We start from the raw sequence: 19681 nt of genomic DNA, 5'->3' as shown, positions 1-19681 counted from the left end.
TCATAAATTACATGAACTTTTTTTATAAATGACTCTATAATAAAAAATAAACAATTCAAAATATATTTGTGCTAAATCATGGTGAGAAAAAATACTTAAATTATATTCAAACATATTTATGCCCGAGATTCAAAAGTTAGAGAATTTTTCTCGATATTTGATGCTCGTACTGACATTCATTTACTACATATTTGTGTCGCATAAGATCTATTATTATTAAAAGAATATATTTAAATTTTCATTCTTATAGTATGCATTGCGAGAAGAGAGAATTAAGTTGCTATAGTGAAACACTGCCATTAAGGTTTTACTTTCACAATAAAAATGAAATAAAATTAATCACATAATTTAATCGTATAGAGATTATCAGATAGTGTAACGACCCTTTTGATCATTTAGAGTACTAAAGCTTTTTATTTCATAAAATACTTTCCGATAGATTTTAAATGGGTATTTTGGACTATTCGTAATTACAATTATAGAAGTAAGGGATAAGAGTCTGAAAAATACCTCAACTTTGGTCGGATTTGCTGTTGCGATACTAAACTTTCATGAGAACCTATTACCTCCCTAAACTATTTAATACCGTATTTTAAACATATATATTTGCCCACCTGGACATAAGAAATAATGCAAAAATTATAAATAGTAATGTGTCCACGTGGGCACATATATACCTTTAAAATACACTATTAAATAGTTCAGGAGGTGTAAATTATGGTATTAAATAGTCTAGGGAGGTAATAGGTACTTATGAAAGTTTAGTATCGCAACAGCAAATCCAACTAAAGTTAGAGTATTTTTCAGACCCTTATCCCTAGAAGTAATGGGATAGTTTTAATAATTTATTTAGTTGGTGGTTAAAGAAAATAACATTAAAATTAATAGTGCATCACTTTCACTACTTTTATAATTGGACATGTATAATAATTAGGGCAAATCAAGTTATTGAATCATTGTTCATACATACTCCCTCCGTCCACAATTGTTTGTCAGGGTAAGGTCATGCACACCCCTCAAGGAAAATTTAATAGAAGGTGTAATTTGACTAATATAACCCTATTATACCAAGAATATCAAAAGTCCACATTACTTTTCAATTGAACTACACTATCATTAAGGGCAGAATTGGAAAAAGGTGATTAATTGTTTCTTGATTGTTTAAATTGACAATTAATCTTGGACATCTATTTTTAGTATACCTGCCAAATAATTGTGGACGGAGGGAGTATTAATTATTAATTAATGCGTACAAGTTTAATAGTGATTATAAACAAAAATTGGGGAAGGAATTGAAAGGTCAGAACTAATTACTGTTAGCGTTGAGGTTTGAGGTGGGGGACAAAGCTTTTGGTTAATAATTACGTGATAATCACTTATTGACTTCCTAATGATTACTAAAGAATCAATAGTGCAATTGATAGTGCAACATGCATTTAATGAAGTGATGAGGATACTAAATTGGTGAATTGAAGTGTTGATTGCCACAAGTTTCGCACCAGTGGCTTTAGCTGTAGTCCGTAGAGATTATAATTTTTATAATCATTTTATAAATCAAGCTTTGATATATTGAGATAGATAATTAAATATTAAGTATATATATTATTTAAATACCATTAATGTTATGCTAATTGGAGGAACTAAGACATACCCTTAGGTTTGAACTTTAGGAAAATGATTATAAAATTAGTTGAGTTTTGTGTCTAGGCTAGACATAGAATAATATGAGTGTTTACTTACCATTTATTTTCCCTTCTTTTTTTTTTGAATATTTAAATAAAATGGCCTCATATAAACAAAAACTAAATTACAAGACGATAAACTTAAATTCTCTTTATTTTCAAAACATACAATATTTTTCTCAAGGATCCAGTCTAAACATGCACAAGAGCTTCTATACAGAGTAACTAGCAAGAAAATAAAAGACACAACCTCCGCCTGAGGAAAGGGTATATAGAAGCTGATGATAAATAATTGTCATCCCAACCAATACATAATCAACCTGAAACACACATACACACAAAAAAAGCATAACAAAAATAGTATCAGTACTATCTATACAACTAGTGCAAATGAATATCACAAGTACATATGACAATCACAAGTTATTATATAAGACATTTTTCAACAATTCATAGTTTACTCATACAAGCATTGTCATCCCAACAATTATCAGTCACATGCTATGTCCGAGGACCAATCAACATGCTTTATAAACACACAACACATACAAGAGATAAATCAAATTCTAACTTCAAATAATATTCAGTCATCACCGGTAAGACACATACATTATCACGTTCGACAACATTAATTAGTTTTAGAGGTAGCACCCAACAGAGGCGTATTCAGGATTTTGAGATGATAGGTGCATTGTTATAAAAATGTTGATCTATTAGATAAATTTGATAGGTTCGACATATATATAAAAATATATAACCACTTAGAGAAGTGTTATCTAATTTTAGAAAGAAAAATAAAGCAAGATAAATATAAAATTCAAATTTCTAACCTCGCGGAGAGAGCTGCACCCAGTCATAATCGTATTATGTGATACTTCAAGTGTGGGTTCACACATCTATATTAATTTCAATATATTTTTTAAAATATAACACTACTATATATGATCTCGGGAGGGGACCATGGGTTCACGTGAACCTGATGACCCCCTTAGATACGCCTCTGGCACCCAATGATGCCTTTTTAGTGAAATATTTCTTAATTGTATTTAGAGCTGTCAAAAAGGGTCGGTCCAACCCCACCTGGCCCAAACCTCATTGGCCAAGGAATTTGAAGGGCTAGTGCGGGTCCGCCCTTCATTTGGAAGGGCATGAAAATGCTTAACCCAACCCTAGAAGGACCGAGAGCTGGGGCGGGCTAGCCCTTCTTTTTTTTTCTTTTCAAACTGATAATTCTATAACATCAAGAAAATGAGAAGATTTTCAAATCAAATACGGCAAACAATGGTGTTGTTTTAATAACACTAGCAAAAAATCTAATGTAATTAGCATGTATCTCGCATACCAGATACGCGAGCGAGATAAGAGAGTGACAAGCAAGATGGGAGGGAGGCGAGGGCGCCAGATTTGTCTATGTATCCTAGATACATGTGAATCTACTGGGATAGAGTGTATCTAGAACAGATCAACCTAATTTTGAGTCCATATATTCCAAGATACATGTATATATCTGGACGTACCAAAATCTGGTAAGATTCATAATATTACAACATAGCGTGTATTTAAGTAATTAGATTATATACTAGTGAAATTATTGTAAGTAACCCTTAAATAAAAAGTTTTGGTCCATGGGCCGACCCCGGCCCAGCTCCGATCAAACCTCAAGGGCCAAGGGCTTATATGGACCAGGCTTATAAGCCCTAGTTTTAAATGGGTTTGAAAAATCATATCCCAACCCTACCCCAATAACGGGTTGGGTTGGGTCGATCTCATGGACTAAACCCGTTTTGACGGCTCTAATTGTATTGATAAATAATTTATCAATTCCTTAGCAATGCTTTCCTCTTTATCTAAGTCCCATTTTCTTTTTTTGTTTTACAACTTAAAAAAAATGTTTCTTCTCGTAAATTTATGATATCTTTAATCATCTAATTAAATAAGACTAATGTGAAGAAATCTTATGGTAAGTCAAGCTCTAATAGTTTGTTGAAAATAAGAAATTGAACAATAATTTTGAATAGTATAGGAAACTAAGACCTTATTTTATTTTACTGGACTACTAAATTTTCCTTTGCAGAAAATATCACCTAGGACGTAAATTGTCACAATAGTACGCAAAATGACGAAAAAGATATTGTAGCTATGGTATTAAGTTACTTAACTAACTAGAAGGAGGAAAAATACTACAAATTTCTCATGGTGAAGAGTTGAAAAAGGGCCTCATTTCACTCCAATTAAAGAGAATTATTATATCCACATTTTTTTAGAGTTCAAATAATTAAGTTCCATCAATTTCACCTCCTATGAAGTGGATCTCCCAAACACGTGTCATGTTTTTATGTGTAAGAGTAAAATTCAATTAATTATTTTCCAATAGAAAAAAGTTAGTGAGTAGTTTGTTTGTTTGTTTGTTTACTCTCAATGACCAAGAAGGTTTTTGTTAGATATAAGTAGGAAAAATAGGATCCTTGAAAATTTTTTCTTAGCCATTTCTCATTGAGAAAAAAGTTTTTATTATTGAGATTGAGTTTCAAGAATTTTTTTATTAAAAAATAAAAATAAAAAGGAAATGGCATTCACAGGGACATTGGATAAATGCAAAGCTTGTGATAAGACAGTTTACTTTGTTGATTTGTTATCTGCTGATGGAGCTACTTTTCATAAGTCATGCTTCAAATGTAGCCATTGCAAAGGCACTCTTGTGGTATATATATGTTTTTATTACTCAACTTCGTTTTAATCTGTTTATCTGATTCTGACTTTACGTACATAGAGTTATGTAAAGAAGATTTTTGAATCATGTGGTTGTCAACATGTGAAAGAGAAAGTAAGACAGATAAATTGAAACGGAGAGAGTAATAAGTTACAACTATGATTACCTTTTTCTTCTACTACTGTTTTTCTTTTGCTCTACTTTGATAAAAGATGATCTTATTTTTCCATCTCTAGCTTTCTTGTCCTTTAATTTGCTTTTGTTTTTACATGAGCTTTAATTTACTCCGATAAATAAACATAATTAAATAAATTAAAATGTGTTTTCGTGGTCATAAATATTTCCATATGTATGATAATACACAGATCATGTCCTCGGTTCAAATCTCACCGTCACTTATATCATTCTCAGGGACGGAGTTAGTAGCCTGCAAGCGGATTTGGCCGAACTTGTGTTAATAAATTTATTAAATATGTACAAATATTAAATCTAGAATCAAGTTATTATCACTTAAAATCATCATCATAAAATTCAAAACTCGTAGAGTTGAAATCCTAGCTTCGCATCTGTGCTCATTGTGATGTTTTTGTCATGTAGATGAGCAACTACTCCTCTATGGATGGAGTCCTCTATTGCAAGACACATTTCGAACAACTTTTTAAGGAATCTGGAAATTTTAGCAAAAACTTTCAGACTTCTTGTAAGACATCTTGCCTTTTCTCATATTTAGTTTATTATTACCAAAAAGTCCCACGTTGAGGGTAAAGCGTTATCTAAACTCAAATCTGAGATCTATGAATCTCTGATTAAGGATGAGGGAGTACTTACCATTCCACCACAACCTTACGTAATTTATTTAATTAATTATATTATACAATTGCTATTAGTTTTAACCTTATTTTTTTTATAATTTATGCAGCCAAGTCTGAGAAGGAAAGTTCTCTGGTACGTTATTGGACACACACACATCTCTCTGTTTTTTTTTTAATATTAATTTTATCAAATAATGAAAAATAATTGATCATATAGATATATATAATCAATGTTAAACTGTTTGGAACTAAGATATAAGATATACTTCCAGTAATTCGTTTTAATTTATGTCGCACCATTTGACTTGAAACAAAGTTAAAAAAAAATTGAAATGTTATAGTCTAAAACAAATCTTGATATTTGTTTGATCATAAATCATTTCATTAAAGATAAAAATAGAATTTAAAAGTTCAATTCTTTCTAATTATAGAAATGTGAATTATTCTTTTAATGAACTCAAAAAAAAAAATGTGTTACATAAATTGAGTCAAATAGTAGTATTATTTACTTCAATCCTCCAAATGGTTAAATGCCTTAATATTTTGTGTAGGCAAAGGCTCCAAGCAAAGTCTCTGCAATGTTCTCTGGAACCCAAGACAAATGTGCTGCTTGCAGCAAAACTGTTTACCCTCTTGAAAAGGTATGAATTTTTTTCGAAAAATGATTTTTATCATACTAAACAGAACTTATCTACATGCTAATCTTTTTTTTCTCATAATATAATGATGATTCAGGGGCGAAGTTAGGTAAGGTTATCCGTAGAAAATGAATTATACTATTTATTCATGATTTAACTTAAAATTTTTTTATGTATATACAGTTGATATATTGGACCCCTTTGACTTGTTCATGTGTTTACTTTTCATCTTGAACACTCTTAGTAAAAATCATGACTCCACCTCTATTATAATTGATATCATGTAGGTAACATTAATCATGTTAATTTTTGAAAAATGACTCTTATTATACCAAACTAAACTTTATCAACATGATTAATGTTTTTTTTTCTCATAATATAATGATGATTCAGGGGCGAAGCCAAGTAAGGTCAGTTGAACCCCTTCGACAGAAAATTAATTACATTGTTTATTTGTTGTAGTTGAATCCTCTTGACTTGTTCATGCGTTTACTTTTCATTATCTAAAAACTCTTAGTGAAAATCATGATTTCGTCACTGCAATGATTGATATATAGGTAATATTGGAGGGAGAAGCATTTCACAAATCATGCTTCAAGTGTGCTCATGGAGGTTGTGCCTTAACTCATGCAACATATGCTGCACTTGATGGAGTCCTTTATTGCAAGCACCATTTTGCTCAACTTTTCATGGAGAAAGGAAGTTACCAACATGTCCTCAAGGCTACTACTAACAAGAAGAGTGCTGTAACACCTGTTGATGATGATGATAATAATAATAATAATAATAATAACAACGACGACAAGCCTGCTAAGGATGATAACAAGGCAAATGATCATGACAAGGCAGATGAGAAGGAACCTAATGATGATAAGGAGCAATCTTGATCAACCCCTAATTATGCACTTAATTTTATTGATTAATTGTTTGTGTTTTCTGAAAATTTTGAAAAGGGTTTTTGCATTTAAAATCCAAGTATATTCATGTGATCAAAAGTCTTGTTATACTTTTGATTACAAAACTTCATTTTCCCCCCTTTTAGACTTGGTGTCTAGTTTGTAAACATGTTTGAGAGGTTAACTATTTTTTATTATACAATGATTTGTTAGATAATATTCCTATGTGTCATGATTTGTAAACATGTTTGAGAGGTTAACAAGTCAAGGCCAAAGACAAGGCAGGTTACATATAGTAAATGTTGAATCCCTTTACAACACGATACTTTCATAACAATATACACCTCAAAAAGATTGCTATAGATCAGATGTAGGTTTCTTCACATGTTATGTAATGCTCAAATAAAGAGATTGTCTCTCAAGTACATAGGTGGATCCTGATTGAAATTTCAAGAGTTTTAGACGATGCAGCAGTTATACTCGATAGTCGATACATACAAGATAGAGGAGGAGGGTGGAAAAGAGGTCGTAGAACTAACCAAATATCCGAATCTATAATAGTACACACATCAAGCAATTCTAATCCCTAAAATAGAGAGTAAAATTGAACTTTGGGAACTTCATTCAGATTTAACATATGAAGATCGGAAGGACTCTTTGGTTCGTCCATAATAGATGGCCTTCCCGCTGGTGTATGTTATGAAGTTCCAGCCAAATGCTGAACCTCCAACGACATATGTACCCGTCCCTTGGACTCCATCATCTTCAGCTTCCTGTTTCTCAGATGAATCGCCTTCAGGCTTCACAGAGGCCTCACTTTCGGGAGGAGGTTTCATATCTTTCTGTTGCTCACTAGGCTTTTCTTCATCCATGATATCCACTGAAGAAATCTGGGCTCCGGGTGCATCCTTAGCCACCTCTGGGTTTACTGTTTCTTCCATCACCTCCTTGTAAAGATCTATCAGGAGATTCAACTCTGCACATTTACATGTACATAATAAGGATCCATGTCTGATATAACATGCTGATTGTCATGTTGAAAATCTTGATAATAGTTCGACAACAAAAAATTAAAAGAGGAAACATGCATGGTTCCAATAACAACAGATTACCATGTCCGCGGGCAATTGGATTGCTATAGCTAAAAATAACTTAACTACGCGAGAAATCCTGACCATGCAAAGTAGTACACTGAGTATGTTATTGTGCCGATCATGCTAATGAAATTTAAACATTGTTCAAGTATGATACATCCACGTGCCAGCGAAAGTGGATCACACTAATACAAGTTCTTACATAGATTACCGGATCAGTTTATTTTGCAAACCTAAAAATCCAAGCATTTCCTATATGAATAGCTGAAAGCTGCTGCTACGTAAATTATTGTACAAGGCATAAGCTCCAGAGAAAGAAATGGCTTGTAAGGTAGATGTTTAACCACCTGCAACCAACTAGGTCATACTAAAACTATTTTTTTTCCAACCCGATTGTAACCTAGAAGAGAATGCCACAAACAGCCGTGCATTTCTTACCAACTTCAGAACTTTCACATGATGCATCATATTGGTATCAGCAAAACAGGGACACGAGAACGTGCTAGCATGTCAATAATCTCATGACTAGTGTGGCTTATGATTGCTAATAGCTTGGTGATGTATTTATTTCATGACAACTTTTGAAATGAAGAGATTGTAAAGAATAAATCTGATAGGAAACTTACGCTGACGAATTTCAGTAGCAGCCTTGCAATTGCGGAAGTCAGGAGTACGGAGAACCTTCAAGATGACAAATAAAAGTAAGACCCTATAACATCCAATTCTTATAAGAAAGTAGCATTCATGAAGGAAAAGAGAACACACAGATTTTGGCCACGGATTGCCCCATACAACATTCTTCCCAGTGTCATTTGGTGCTAATGGATAAGACCCCTCAGATGTTTGATTATCATTTACATTGCATGAGGTCTCGTATTTTTAAAATGAATCTTGACAACTTCAAAACATTAACAAAAATAATATATGAGAAAATAAATACAACAACAAACCCAGTATAATCCCACATGTGGGGTCTTGGGAGGGTAGTGTTAGTGTGTACGCAGACCTTACCCCTACCTTGAGAAGGATATGAGAAAATAAATACATAACAAATTAAACTTTGACATCATATTCATTTTTACACATAACAATCCCCTTATTCTGGTTAAATATAGCGCATCAAATTCGCAATTTGAAACCATTATCCTCGGTGCATTTGTCACACATGCATTGGCTATGAGGTAGAATTATGACTTTTAAACTCTCTTTTATTATTGGAGGTGTTCGGGAAAGACAAAAAGTGCTTTTAAGCACTTACTTTTAGACTAAAAAGTACAAAAATAAGCTAAAAGCCAAAAGTTGGATATGACCAACTTATGGCTTTTAGCTTATAAGCTACTTTTAAAAAGTCAATCCAAACACCCTCTTAGTCCTGGGTACAGATAGTTATTCTCTCTGCCAGTCATCAATGATAGAGTTATTTACTTAAGAGGGTCAGAGTTAAGTTTGACAAGATATCAAAAAGAAACCATTTTCAGAGAAATGGTTTTGACTGGATTTATAGACCAGAATATCTGGCCAGTCAACTGTTTCCACTAACAAAAAACCAACTAGCAAATCAAGTTCAGGTTTAAGCTTGGACCTGGCTGACAAAAAACCAACTGGATTTATAAGCAGCCTTCTTGGCTTCCACTTTTCCTTGGACTTCCCCATTGGGTTTAAGCTTTCTACTTAAATGCATATATATCCACTAAATCAGGAAGGCCGCCTAGACGACAACAAGGTTGACCCAATCACAGTGGTGAACCAACCATATACTCTCTAAGGTGTCTTTGCTTATGTTTTTACAATTATTCTAGAAAGTTATTATGATGTGGGCATGTCCCATGATTACTCTATAGATGTTACCATGATAGTGTTGTATGTATTAGTTCAGACTTAGTATCGTTTGGGGTTGTAGACGCTTATGCTTCACAAAGTTATTTTTAGACTTAAATTATTCCTCTGCTTTAAGTTCCTTCAGTTATTATTTTTCCTGCTTAAACTGATTAGATAATTTTATTTTATTTTTAGAAGGAAACTGATATTAGATAATAGGTATACTCAATTTGGGGTAATTAGGTATCAATTACTTAGCCTAAGAGATTTTGGGTCGAGACAATTACACCCTGAGAGGTAGCATGGCAGAGAATCTAAAAGAGTGTGAAACGCTAACCCATGTTAAAAACTAAATTATACAGGTGTCATCTTACAAATGGACATTATATTAATTACATTAGTTTGAACTTAATCATTTCTTCTCTTACTCTTTCTCCTCCACTTGTTTCCTTCTTTTCAGATCTCTCCATCTTTGTCTTCATTTCCTCACATCTTGCCATCTCACATTTGCTCAAATTATGTCAACTTTTCCAGTCTCATTGAAAGAACAATCAACAATAGCTTCCTTGTCTATGAATCTCTATTCTGCAGAACAACTAAAGAAAACTATTTCCAAGCTTCCAGAGTAACAGAAAAGAGGAGTCCGGAGTTTGAAGGTGATTTCTCGGTCTTTGCTCTGAAAGAGTCCATGAGAGTTTTGTTGGTGCGTCTCTAGTGAGCTTTTCTTAGGGAGGAAAATTTTGTTGCTGGGTTAGGATGACTGTAGTACGACTTTCATGGTTGACGATGTATATGGGTGGAACTGTACTAGAATTCTTGGTGAAAGAATTTTCTTCTTAGCAATAGTTGAGATAGGATGGAACTTAAGTTTCATCAGATAAAAATGCTCCTGGTCACATTTTACGAGGCATAGATAGCTATAGACTTTAGTTTAGACTTACCGGTCCACTTCAGCCTAGAGTTGACCACTTATATTATTCCAGAAGAAAGAAAAGGTATAAAGCTCATTTTATTAAGACAAGGCCACAATTACATGAGTGGTATTCAAAAGGGCCGGACCAATATCTCTATCAGTAAACCTCCACTTTATCCACAAAAATGAAGGGCCCAGCTGGAACTTTTTCTACGGATCCATCAACGGCGACTTGCGTACCTCTTATCAAAACGGATCACAATGGTTCTATGGTGGATAGCGACGATGCAGATGATGAAGCAGAGTACATGCAATTCCTGTCACTTTTAACTCTCCCTTCTTAGTACCTACAATCTTACTTTCCCAATTTCAGGGTTCTGATTTTTCCCCTTCATTTGGCAGTGATACTTTGCGTTTAACCTGGGATTGTTATAATCACGATATACACCAGGCAATTCATACTCCAGCCGTAATTAAGACATCGTGTTGGACTAAAATTGCCTAGTCTAAAGCATGTAAGGCTTTTGGGGTGAATTCTTCAGGTTTCGAACATGAAATCCTCGATATGATTCTGCGTATGGAGCAGAAAAGGCAATCTTAAAAGCAACAGCAAAAGGGGAGAAGTAGCGAGGCTAAGAAATCGAAAAAAGGGAGAAACAGAGGCAAAGAAATTTGGTTTGCACTATTACATATGACAGAAGTGAAGGATCCAGCAGTGACGGACAACTCAAAGCCTTCTCTGAATGAAAGCGAAGATCACTAGATGGAATGTAAGGGGGCTCAATGATTTGAGCAAGAGGACCACCATCAATTCTCTTATCCATAAGTGGAAGCCTCACATTCTATGTTTGCAGGAAACTAAGATCGAAGGATGTTCTGTGGAAATAGCTAGACAGTTATGGGGTTCAAGATTGGTTGAATGGGTTGAACTGAAAGCCAGTGGCAATAGGGGGGGGGGATTATATTATGGGATAAAAGACAATGGAGTTGTATTGATGCACATCAGGGGCAACACACTATGTCGGCTATGATGGAAGGTGTTCAAACTGATTTCAGATTCTGCTTTACTTGTGTCTATGGGCCACACACTAACTGGGAAAGAGATGATTTCTGGAATGAATTTGCCAGTGTAAGGGGGGCTTTGGAATGAAAGTTGGGTCATCGGAAGAGATTTTAATGTCAGTTGATTTGAAAGTGAAAGACTCAATTGACAAGAGAAGATCTAGGGCCATGAAATGCCTCTCTGAATTCATTCAAGACATGGGCTTAGATGATTTATCATTGCAAGGGGGCTTCTCTACCTAGACCAGAGGAAAAACTCACTACAAGCCTCTAGAATTGATAGATTCTTGATTTCTTTTCTTTTTTGAGAAAAGGGTAATCTTGTATTCACACCAAAAGATTCATCACCCAAAAACTGACGAATCGGAAACTTACATCCCACATAGGGTATTCTTTACAAGTTTCCTATAAAATCAACTAATTCTATTATCTCCCCTATCAGATTTTGTTTACACCGAAAAAACAAAAGGCTTATACAAGTCATTCTAATTTTCTGTAAGTTAGTTTTTTGTCCAACAAAGCACCGTGAGTTCCTTTCTTTCCAAAGAGTCCACCATATGCATGATGGGATAGTTCTCCACCAGAATTCTTTTCTTCCTCTGTTGCCAATACCTTTCCAACTGCTTAGGAGTTCCATTGTCGTGTTAGGCATCACCCACTTAACTTCTAACAAACAAAAAAACATGTTCCATAGGCTCAAAGATGCCTTACAGTGAAGGAATAGATGATCATTGATTTCTTCTTCCTGCTCACACATGACACATCTTGAGTAAATCTGCCATCCCATTTTCTGTAAAGCCTCATGAGTTAGGCATGCCTTTCTACATACCAACCAAGTAAAACAAGCCACCTTTGGAGGGCATTTGGTCTTCCAAACTAGCTTCCAAGGCCATCTGTCTAGCTCTGTCTGTAGTGTGTTAAGATTCCAATAACATGATTTCACTGTGAACACCCCCGTGTTGTGTAGTTTCCATCTAGGTTTGTCAATGTCTCACAGATAGAGCTGGATGTGAGTTAAGAACTTCCAATAAATTGGCAACTTCTCAAATTTCCCAGTCATTAAATGCTCATCTAAATAAGAGATCCCAACCCTGATGGCTCCAAACTTGGGCTACCTTGGCATTCCTTTAAAGACTTAAGGTATATAGGTGTGGCAAAGAGTTTCTAAGACTATCTTCTCCAATCCACACCTCATTCCAAAAGTCAGTTTTTAAACCATTACCCATAGTGATTGAGATGTTATTGTTGAACTGGGCCACAGTCTTCTTATGGTTTTCCAGACACTACACCCAATGGTGCCCACAACTTCCTCAGTTGTCCATTGAGTAAGTAAACCATATTTCCCTGCTATAAATCTTCTCCAGATGGCTCCCTCTTTTGAGCAGAACCTCCAAAGCCATTTTTGCAAAAGAGAAGTGTTATGTTTACTGAGGTTCTTCAAACTAAGCCCCCTTGCTGATGTTGAGGGTCAAAACATCCCATTTCACCAGATTGTAACCTCTCTTCTCCTTGTTTCCTTGCCATAGAAAGGACCTCCTCACCTTGTTAAATTTTTTCTCAATGCTCTTTGGTATAGGGAAAAGGCTCATCATGTATGTTGGGAGGCCATCCAGTACTGACTTGATGAGAGTCGATCTCCCCCCTAATGATAGATTCTTGATTTCTTTGGAGTGGAATGATGTTCAATTGTCTCTCCCCAAGGTTATTTTGGATTATAAACCCATCTCTTTAGAGATTGCTGACTGGTAAAACGAACCTTCTTATTTTAAATTTGAAAATATGTGGCTCCAGAAGGAAGGATTTACTAACTTGATAAAACAATGGTGGCAGAGCTACATGGTTAATAGTTCTACGGATTTCATGCACTCTCAAAAGATGAAATCTTTGAAGAGGGATTTGATTACATGAAGCAGGGAGGTTTTCAGGAAAGTTTCTACCAGGACTAACAAAGCTTTAAAAGAGATTTAGTTCTTGAAGAGGCCACCGAGGGAGGGTATAGACTCATGCATAAAAGAAAAATTATTGCAATTAAAAATGGAGATCCAACAGTTAGCTAAGGCTGAAGAAACATCTTGGAGACAGAAATCAAGGTGCCTATGGTTCAAAGAAGCCATACTTCCCTTCATCCATTTTTATTTGTCAATTATTGATTTGACACACTCTCTAAAAAATAACAAATAAAATGATAATTTTACTATATCACTTTTTATATATAATGAATTCCTTTCAAAAATGACTAAAGTCAATAATAAGAATAAATTAGAAGTTACATAATTATAAATTATCTCTTGATTATAAATTGGACAAGCAAAAGTGGAAGAAGGAAGTACTACTTATTAATTTATTTTTTAAAACCTCAATAGGAACTTCCATCTTTTACTTCCTTGGTGATTCGAACTCACAATATTTAAGTTGGAGGTGGAGGGTGTTTACCATCAGAGCACATCTCCGATTTAATTGAAACTTTCATTTGGGTATTTATTTGTAGGGAATATAAAATAACATTTCAAGCAATTTTCTATCAAAAGAATTAGAAGAAAATGTTATATGCAATTACACATGTACCATTGTATTTTCCATTCCCTCATGAGTAGATTAGGAGTTTCGAAATAAAAAAAAGTTAATAAGGGGTTAATTTCCTCCCTAATGTCATATAGGTAAATTGAGAGAACTAACTAAGATTTAAACTTTTGACTAAAATTTTCACATATTTTCTAGCAAAACACAAGAAATTTAACATACATCCACTATTAAGAAGCAGCAAAATCAATGGATTATAAACAACTTTAAATTTAAGTAAAAACCGATAAATAAATGTTAATTTTTAATGAATATTTGGATGGATTTAGTAAAAATCTCGATCCATCCATTAGAAAATCATTATCTCAATTTATATAATTCACTGTGCATCTCTTATAACTAAAGGTGATCCAGACTGAATTGACGATATGTATCTGGTGGAAAATAAAATATTGACATTATTCATGGTAAAGTAGTTGGGTTGAGCAAGATAAATATGAACATACCCTGAAAATTTTTGTTAGTCGTTTCTTTAAATACTGCACACCCTTGTAAAATTCCTAGCTCCGCCACTGCAAGAACCCTATTCCCAACCCAAGTTTCCAACTTGTATACAGAGTACATCTAATACTAGTAATGCATAAACCAAACCTAATAAAGCTGCTACAATAGTTTCTTTCAACATCTAGTGAATCCATGGATAATTTGCACTATAAATGCTAAGAAAACCCAAAACCCCTAGTATGATAAAGGTCAAATCTTTACCCTCGAAGAAGCTCGAAAACCTCTTTAAAATGAAGAAAAGAAATCAAAATCGAAAATTGTACTCCAGCATTGAACAGAAAATGTGGATCATTATAAATGAAATCCAGCAAAAATACAAAATTATATATCCAGAGGAATCTAATAAGCAGGAGCAACACACACAAGCAAAAAAAATAACAAGAGGAAGTCCAAACAAAGTCGAGTTTATTTAGAGATTTTCAATTCTCAAGAGCAACACACACAAGCAAAAAATAACAAGAGCAGTCAAAACAAAGTAAAGTTTATTCAGAGAAATTTAATTGGAAAAAACACAAATTAAAGGGCACCCACAAGCAATAATAACAAGAACAGTCAAAACAAAGTCAAGTTTTTTCAGAGATTTTCAATTCTCAGAGAAATTTAATACGAAAACCCACAAATTGAAGGACACCCACAAGCAATAATAACAAGAAGAGTCAAAAGCAAGTCAATTTATACAGAATTTTTTTTACTAGTGTACCTCGATAACATGGGGTCGAAGATCTTTAACAATGAATCTCATCTTGTTGTAAGGGGAATTTTGTGACTTGGAGATGTCAAGTGGCCTCTTTCTGTTCATGGGTGGCTGAGAAGGAGGAAGATTTTGGCTTTGGGGTGGCGCAGTTTTAGGGGCTTCCATGGATTTGCTTTTCTTCCTCTACTCTCTACTGATGGAAGAATCCCAAATACAGTGAATCTTGGCGCTGGGTAGTGTTGGTCTTTTTGTCTTGAGCAAATGTTGGGACCGGCTATGGGTTCTTTTGCTCAGTTTTATTAGTTTGTATTTTTAAAATATTTCTTCAATGCAAATGAAAAATAAAATGAAGTTAAAATCAAAGTAATTATAAGATATTAAAAAATTTAAAGCTGTGTTGAGTGATAATGTGTTTCACTATAAAATATTTATTGGGTCTAAAAGGTTATATTTGTCTTTATAAAGAATAGTGTGCCTCCAACTACTGCTCTTTGAAAATAAGGACGAAGACGAGTTCATTTACATGACGTACATCAGCAAAAATACTTTAACGTTCTTCTTGAAAATTAATATTCAAAGTTAACTATTTGAATTGTAATTATATTATTTTTATTTATTAAAAAATATAGTAAAAGCTTAGTTCTTTGGTGTACCGAAGTTTCGAGATCCGTACATCGGAGAACCAAACTTTGAAAAGAAAAAAAAACATCGACACTGAATCGTGAAACTGAAAAATTGAAATCAAAAAATCAAAATTACTTCGATATCTATAACCACCCCTAATCACTAAGCTCCCAAACTTCTCTTTATATAGAGGAGACATCTTTATTTTATGTTAATTGATAATTAACACTTTCATTTCAGAAATGCGCATCTAGACATTTTAACTTGTTCTTACTTTATTTCTAATCATTCATTATTGATGTGATATATAAATTTCGGAGGTATCTAGATAACTATCTTGTAAGTTAAAGTGTTCAACTGGCATAATAGAGACGAGTTGAGGTTTTTAAACATGCCTTCTCTAAATTGAAGTTTATCTAAATCTGCATTACAAAATTGGATTATTTAGTTGTCGATTAAGGCATAGTTAAAATTTGTCTATGTAATATGTCGTTTTTTATCAGTTCTAAGAAAATTTTAATATCTTTCTATATTCGATAATAATTTAACCTTAAACTTAATATACTCTTAATGAAATAATTTTTAGTTGTGAAAATATGTTTAAGGATATGTTTGCCCATAGATACTGCAAGTAGTTTTGTGGAGAAATTTTGGAAAAAAATTATTTGGCCATTTAATTTGTCAAGTATGACCATAAAAAAAAAAGTTGGCCAAAAAAATTTCAAGATCCCAAAATCTAGAAAAGAAAAACTGGGTTGGGGCCAAAATCTAGTTTGGGGATTTTTAAAATTTTAAAGATATCTCAATTTTTTATATTTTATTTAAAAAGAAATTTTAACAAAATCATCAACTATGACTCTAACTATAATTCTATCAAGTTAAATCATCATTAAATACATTCTTATTAAAAGAGATTGATCGTATAATATGGAAAGATTATATTTAACAATTGTCAGTTCCTAACATTGTTATTATTATTTGTTTGTATTGATGGATCTTCGTAACTAATTGTAATAGCTGGTAATTGTATTATTAGTAATTTTATTAACAAATTGTGTTATGATTTTTGAATCAAGTGTTATCTAGTTCACTATAAAAACAATAATTTTGTGTCAAATTTATGGTATTTTAATAGTTTTTAGAACACTGTCATTTTTTTAAAATTAAAAAGTAAAATATGTTTTCTAAAAACTAAGGTCAAACACTATTGATACTCCACAAAACTTCATTCAAAATTGATTTTTCAAAAATATTTAGGAATATATCGTCAAACGACAACTTATTTTGGGCCACAAACTTCAAAAAAAATCCTTTCATTCTCAATCAAACACTTTGACATAAATTGAAACTGACAATTAAACAATTTTTATGTGATCCTATAAATAGTTATCGCTTTTGATTGTTAATTTTATCAAATTTTTTACTAGATAATTAAAAAAAAATAATGTTGGTATTTGAGATACTTAAATTAAGAAAATCCACAATTTAGTCTTTATTAAATTAAAATATATAAGTAGAAATTAAATAGGAAAAAAAATAACTTAATTATAATGTCAAAAGAGAGGTATTAACACTAAAACATGGAATTAATCCATAGTCTAAACTCATCATTATGTTCTAATATTCGATAAGGTTATGCTACAAAATTTCCTAATTGCAAGTTATTTTATGTGTTCATTGCATAATAACACTTTACATCCTCTTAGATCTGTCTCAATCAGAAGATAATTATATTATACATATTAATTGGGTGGGCCAAACTTGATCTATTAAAGAATAGCTCATTGATGCACGAACTAAACCAAGATGCTTTTAAAGGGCCAAGATGAGAACCGATTTCCGAAAAAGAAATTAATAGAAACCCATTAAGAAAGATGGCTATAGATCGAGTTGGGTTAGCCACTTGATTCAAAATATTCTTTTAGGGGCAAGGACACAAATGCCCATTATGTGGAAAAATAATGCCAACTGAATGGCCCAAGTACTTATTTTCCAATTTGCAGTCATTGTTCACTTTCACTACTATCGAGGTAAGATTCTAATTCGCATGTCCGAGGAAAAATATTCTAGGTAGATATATGAACCTCATGAGTCCTAACTACTGGCAACCCATTGGTGGTAGTAGATGCATGTGTACTAGAAGAACCATTGATCATCATTGTATTGCATCGTATATGGACCTCGTGAGTTTTTCATAGGTTCTAGCTTATGACATGTCATTGGTGGTAGCAGGGATATATCGGTATAAACATAGGTTACTGCATTGCATTGAATCATTTTGATTATTTTACACCAACTTTGTTGTTGATATTTACATATGGAATGTTTCTTGTTAAATATCTAGTTCTCATTTTCCTGGTGTGAGAATTGAACTTATCATCTGATTTAGGTACATTTCATGATTTATATGATATAATTCTCTAATATAGCTCGATCAGTATATGATGTATGTTGAGTACATGTGTTATCGTACTCATACTAATCTACTGGTATCTTTTTTATACAATATCCTAGCACTAGTCGGCCTAGTTAATATTCTATATTAGGTGATACTTCTTTGAGATCTTTGGTGAGCTACTTGATGTTCAAAACAATGTTAAACTCCATGTCTTTACTTTCACGTCCTTGCTATTTCAAACAAAGTTTTAATTTTTGAGAAAATTTTATTCAGTTAGATGCTCTTAGTGGTAACACTAGATTTTGGGTATATTTTGTTAATTTTCGCACTCCTTTCAATATATGAAAATTGGGGTTGAGACTTTAAATTTCGCATTATTTAATTACCACCACATATCATTCTGATTTTGTTGGGGTGAGGGGTTGCCTTACCTACTGGATTTAGAATAGTTGCCATCATGACATTTAAATTATGGATCGTGACAATTTGGTATCAGAAAAATCTAGGTTCACCAATATCACAATATAAGAAGAAGTATCTAATAGAGTCTTGTGTATTGATGTGATAACATTTGTATCTATCTTCGAAAGGCTACATGTCATTTTAGAAAAAATATATTCTTTGATTCCTTATCGTACATAATTGGTTATTCCTTGAGTTCCTAAATTTTATTTCTCATTTTTTCACAAATAGTGGTGACTCGTGCAGCTGTGGTCGGATATGAGGCACTTGTATCCGTAGCAAGGTCCCCCGTACAAGATCGAGGTAGAAGTAAAGCAAGAGTTGTTGCACTTTATGAGGATTATGCTAGGACAGTGTCTCCCGAGCCATAGATGGATGTTGAGGATGAGGCATAACAGGATAAGGAGACGGGTCTAATTCAGGCACCACATATTTATGTTGCTACATCAGTATTACAAGATATCATGATATTCAATCTAAGAATCTTTTCGATTATTCGTTCGAGAACTATTTTTCGAGGATTGGTATGTCAGAGATAAGGGTTTTACCTGTTACAGTTCTTAGGCTAGGATGGGTTGCTTTGCAAAAGGTATTTTTTTTTATTTAATCTTTATTATGTATTTAATCTTTCATTTTTATTTACGTGTTTAGACTTATGCATCTAAAATTCTGCAGTTTAGTAATAGATTACATTTTGTTGTTGTTGTTTAAACTATGTCGAGTTTGTGTATGTCTACTGTCCCCCCCCCCCCCCCCCCCCCCCCCCCCCCCCCCTTTTTATTTCGGTTCTGGAA

General features: G+C 33.3%; 2 protein-coding genes across 2 annotated transcripts; one reads left to right on the top strand and one right to left on the bottom strand.

Annotated features, from left to right (window-relative positions):
- The first annotated feature begins 4248 nt into the window (after positions 1 to 4248).
- Positions 4249 to 6729, top strand: LOC102600566 (LIM domain-containing protein PLIM2c). The gene is made up of 5 exons (XM_015307889.1): positions 4249 to 4383; positions 4990 to 5092; positions 5312 to 5337; positions 5756 to 5845; positions 6400 to 6729. The coding sequence occupies exons 1-5, from the start codon at positions 4249 to 4251 to the stop codon at positions 6727 to 6729; spliced, it is 684 nt and encodes a 227-aa protein (XP_015163375.1).
- Positions 6730 to 7077: 348 nt separating this feature from the next.
- On the bottom strand, positions 7078 to 15685 carry LOC102586136 (uncharacterized). The gene is made up of 3 exons (XM_006345529.2): positions 15410 to 15685; positions 8459 to 8513; positions 7078 to 7714 (listed from the first exon to the last, which is right to left on the bottom strand). Exons 1-3 carry the CDS (start codon positions 15566 to 15568, stop codon positions 7359 to 7361), a joined length of 570 nt encoding a protein of 189 aa, XP_006345591.1. The 5' UTR covers positions 15569 to 15685; the 3' UTR covers positions 7078 to 7358.
- Between the last annotated feature and the right edge of the window lie 3996 nt (positions 15686 to 19681).

This window comes from Solanum tuberosum, unplaced genomic scaffold (assembly GCF_000226075.1).
Source record: "Solanum tuberosum cultivar DM 1-3 516 R44 unplaced genomic scaffold, SolTub_3.0 scf00069, whole genome shotgun sequence".
Classification (NCBI taxonomy): Eukaryota; Viridiplantae; Streptophyta; class Magnoliopsida; order Solanales; family Solanaceae; genus Solanum; species Solanum tuberosum.
Note: the sequence above shows the minus strand (reverse complement) of the source record. Positions and strands in the feature narration are given on the sequence as shown.